The sequence below is a fragment of the Penaeus chinensis genome, chromosome 29 (assembly GCF_019202785.1).
Source record: "Penaeus chinensis breed Huanghai No. 1 chromosome 29, ASM1920278v2, whole genome shotgun sequence".
Taxonomy (NCBI): Eukaryota; Metazoa; Arthropoda; class Malacostraca; order Decapoda; family Penaeidae; genus Penaeus; species Penaeus chinensis.
Window position 1 is genome coordinate 281,819 of NC_061847.1, and position 5,000 is coordinate 286,818.

At 33.4% G+C, this 5,000-nt stretch overlaps 1 protein-coding gene across 1 annotated transcript in view; it reads left to right on the plus strand.

Moving 5' to 3' along the window:
- The window catches only part of LOC125040729 (galactoside alpha-(1,2)-fucosyltransferase 2-like), an 11,796-nt gene that overhangs the window by 2,460 nt on the left and 4,336 nt on the right, over nucleotides 1–5,000 (plus strand). Inside the window, exon 4 of the mRNA XM_047635429.1 lies at nucleotides 102–180. Within this exon, the coding sequence (XP_047491385.1) occupies nucleotides 102–180 (79 nt within the window). The remainder of the gene's footprint in view (nucleotides 1–101; nucleotides 181–5,000) is intronic.

The following is a 5,000-nucleotide window of genomic DNA, read 5'->3' on the forward strand; positions in this document are numbered from 1 at the left end:
TATTATCATTATTATTATGATTTTAGTGAAATTACATTAACGAAGGCGCATGCTGTCAGTCTGACACTCTTTCTTTTAATTATCTATTTTTTGATCTACAGGCGAACGTATTTATGGAATCAGAGGTCGAGGAGATCCTGAGACCCGTCTTCCCTCGCCTCTCTATGTCCACACTCCCAGGTGAGGCTTTAAACTCATGTAGGAATACTCATGAAATTACTCTTGTATTTCTGACGAAGATATATTCGAAACCGAGGAAATACGTCTCTTGTATTGTGAAGTTATTCATTCTCATTCAGTCTTTTCTACGTTTGTCTACATGAATGCGCTTTATACTCATGTAAGAAAGAGTGTGAGCTTTATGTTACTTATGTTGATCGGTGGCATGACTTTGTTACTGGTGGTATTGCTTTTTAAGATTATTAGTATCAATGTTTAAAATGCAGAAGAATATTTTGAGAAAATATTTGACATAGTTGTCATATATTTACCCTATATCATGATATTAGTAACGTATCCCTCTACATATATTGCATGCGTACGTAACCCTTATGCGTGAAACATGAAGAAATGCTTAAGATCTTGAGAGACATAGGAATTGATGAGAAAGACACCAGACTGATAAGTGACTTGTATTGGAATCAGAAAGCAGCAGTGAGAGTAGATGGTGAAAAGACAGATTAGATTGAAATAAAGGGAGGAGGAAGACAAGGATGTGTGTAATCATCAGATTTGTTTTCAGCCAAGTAGTCATGCATGAGTTAGAAGGGCTAGAAGGTATTTCAGTTGGTGGAAGGAACGTAAACAACATCATATATGCAGACGGTACAGTACTGATAGCAGACTCAGAGAAGAAATTACAAGCATTAGTGAGCAAGTTGAAGGAAAAAGGTGAAAGTAAAGGATTGAGAATAATTGTAGATAAGGCCAATACAATGACGATAACAAAGATAACAGAGAAAGTGAAGATAAACGTGGGAGATAAGGAAGTAAAGCGAGTTGAAAGTTTTTCTTATATCTGGGGAGTATCATTCATGATCAAGGGAACAGTGAGAAAATTATAAAAAGGACTGGTTTGGCAAAGAAAGCCTTCGGTGGTATGGACAAGATATTGAAAACTTTGAGCATGAGTATGACGGTTAGAATAAGGAATTTGAGGTGTTTTGCGTTGTCAAAGTTGATATATGGATGTGAGTCATGGACGATCAGGAAATATTTGGGAAATAAAATAGAGGCAACAGAAATTTAAGAAGAATATTTTTAAGAAGAATGCTAAGGATACCATGGACAGATAAAGTAACAAATGAAGGGGCAAGCTGGGGTGAAAAGAGAATGAATGGGAAATAGTGACAAGAGACAATTACAATTTCTTGGTCATATACGAAGGGCACATGGTTTGGAAAGAGACTGCCTACTTGGAAGAATAGATGGAAAAGAGCTAGAGGAAGACAGAGGATGAAATGCATGGAAAGTTTAACTGACAGAGTGGGTGGAATACAAACAGGTTGATGTAGTCAGATTAGCAGAAGGCAGAAGGGAATGGAGATTCATAGTTGCCAACGTCACAAGACAGGCACCACGATAAATAAAGTATCAATGTTGCTGTTGTTGGATGTCTTTGAGTTGTCATTGTTATTGTTGTTATTATTAATATTATTATTATTTTGTACTGTTGCTATTATTGTTATTATTATTGTTATTGTTATAATTATTATTACATCATCATCATAATTATTATTGTTGTTATTATTATTATAGCTATGTTTATTATTATTATTATTATTTTCATTATCATTATCATTGTTATTATTATTATTATTATTATTATTATTATGTATTATTGTTATTATCGTTATTATTGTTATTATTATTGTTATTGTTATTATTATTATCACATCATCATCATGATTAATATCCTTATTATTATCAGTTTTATTGTTATTGTTATCATTATTATTATTATTATTATTATTATTATTATTATTATTATTATTTCTATCATTATTATTGTTATTATCATTATCATCATTTGTATTATTATCTTGTCATTGTTATTATTGTTATTTTGTTTTCACACTTTGTGTCTGGCTGTTCTTATTGCCGGGTTCTATGCTGATAGGCGGGCCATAACAAATGACCATGGGCTACCAGCATTTTCTTTCTCAAATCTCCAGTACTTTTCGCAAAATCCTGGCAGTTCGCAACAACGCAGTCTTTTGAAGTACTCCTAAGTTGCAGTGAATCCCAAGCTTTTCAACCCACTTCTCAAATCCTTTGGTCACAGATCCCAGAGCTCCAATAGCAACAGGGACAACTTCTACTTTCTTCAGTTTCCAAAGTCTTTTTATTTCTCTTTTCAGATCTTGATACTTTTCTACCTTTTTCTTCTCCTTCTCTGCCACGTTCGCATCCGCCGGTACTGTTATGTCAATGATAATTGCCTTATGTTCCTTCTTTTTCTACCAAGACTAAATCTGGCCTTCTTGCCTCTATCACATTATCACACTGGATATTTGCATCCCATAACAACTTTACATCATCACTCTCCACAACTCCTTCAGGGGCATGCTCGTACCATTTCTCTCTGCATTCCAGTCCTCTTTCTCGCTTCCTCGAATCTTGTACTCCTTTTGGGCTAACTTCCCACATGCACTTACAGTGTGTTGAATACTTTCATCTGCTTGGCCACACAATCGACACAGGGGGCTTTCAGACGTTTTATCAATGTGAGACTTCACATAATTTGTCCTGATCGATTGTTCTTGTGGGGCACAAATCAAGGCTTCTGTACCATTTTGACAACCATAACCAAGTCTTCTCCTTTTCTACATCATCTGTTAAGTCTCTGACGAACTGTCCATGCATTCTCTTTCCAGTCCACCTATCTTTAGCTTCGTTTTCATTTCTTGTCTTAAGATCTCTAACCTCCTCCAGTTCTCTTGCATTTAATTCCTCGAATTTTGCTACACCCTTTAACAGTTTCTCTTGAGATTTGGACACGTACACTTTCAAACTACTCTCCTCATCTTTGACACATCGTTCTATACTTATAAGACCTCTTCCTCCATCTTCTTTTCACATACAACCTGTCAACATCACTCTTCGGATGGAAAGCTCCATACATTGACATTGTCTTCCTTGTTTGTCTGTCTAAATCTTTAAGCTCGTTTTCTCTCCATTGTATTATTCCCGATCCATACCAGAATATGGCCACTGCCCATGTGTTGATCGCTGACACCTTATTTTTCCCATTCAACTTTGATCTTAGTACCAGCCTTAACTTTCTTTTGTATTTCTTTCCAATTGTATCTTTCATTTCAGCTTCTTTGATTTTATATAATTCCACAATCACTAGATAAGTGTAACCTTCCTCCTGAACCTCTTTCATTGTTTGTCCATCAGCTAGCTTAATTCCTTCACTTCTAACAATCTTTCCTCGTTTCAATGTCAAAACGCCGCACTTTTTCATCCCAAATTCCATACCAATATCATTGCTGAACATGTGAATGGTTCTAACTAGCACACTCATCTGAACTTCAGTCTTAGCGTATAGCTTCAGGTCGTCCATAAACAATAAATGGTTGACCTTGTATTCCTTCTTTCCCCATTCATAAGCCGCTGTCACTTTCCGTAATATCAGTGACAATGGTATTATACTAAAGATAAATAATAGTGGCGATAGACTATCTCCCTGGAAAATCCTCCTCCTCACAAAAACCTCTCCAAGACCCTCCCCGTTGGATGTCAGGGATACGTTCCACTGTTTCATGCTTCTTCCAAGAAAGTTCCTTACATTATCCGCTATTCCAAACATCATCATTATTATTATTATTATCATCATTATTATTATTATTGTTATTATTATTTTATCATTATCATTATGTTTATGCCATATCTTTATCATCATCATCAACATATGAGTTATCATTATCACAATCATAATTGTTATTACTTAGTATTACTAATTTGGTAGCAGTAAAATCATGTAACAATGCATTTAACATTTTGATAATGCATTTTAATAATTTAACAATACATTTATCCTTTTATTTTTTAATAGTAACATTTTACTATTTTTTATTAATTTGAGTTTTTTAATGTTTACATTTTAATATTTTAACAATACAATTAACTTCTTTTTTAATTATACATTTTTACTATTTTTATTAATTTTATTATTTTGATAATAACATTTTTTATAATCTAACAATACATTTGTTTTCAACATTTAACAATAAGACTACGTGTTCTGATTTTCTATGTTCTAGTTACCAGTGACGTAAAGTTTACTGCAAAAATAAGGAAGTCATTGACTGAGGTCTTTAAATGAGGTCATTAACTGAAGACTGATAATACGAAAACTAATCAGAAATGTATATATTTGTTTTAATGTTACTTCCATCACAAATTATATATATATGTATATATATATATATATATATATATATATATGTATAAGATTTCCTTAAATTGAAAACATTTTTCTGTTCTTATAAATTTGTAGAATATAGATATAGTCTTCAGAACACCAAGTATTAAATAGTGGGATGTATTCACAGCTGATAAAGGTATAGTTGTTAAATCTATTATATCTATCTATCTATCTGTGTATTTATATGTGTGTGTGTGTGCGTGTGTGCGTGTGTGTGAGTGACTGCTAATATTTTTACAGGTGGATTATTGTATAAAAAACTAAGCTTATTTAAGCGTCTCAGATCTCAGATCATATTGCACTGGTAGTTGTTGTCGCAGTATTAAGAGCAGAATTATTAGTAGTATTATAGTTGATCATACCTTCGCCATCGTCACCATCAACAGCAAAAATATTGCGATCATCTCCCTAATTGGCATTTCCATGTGTTAATGGCCATGATAACTATCACTCTACCCTATCTTACCTTTTTGTTTCCTCTGTTATAACTACCAATATACCCACCTCTATATTTTTTTTTTCCTCCGTAATAGCTACCATTATTATCATCATTCTGCCCACAATTACT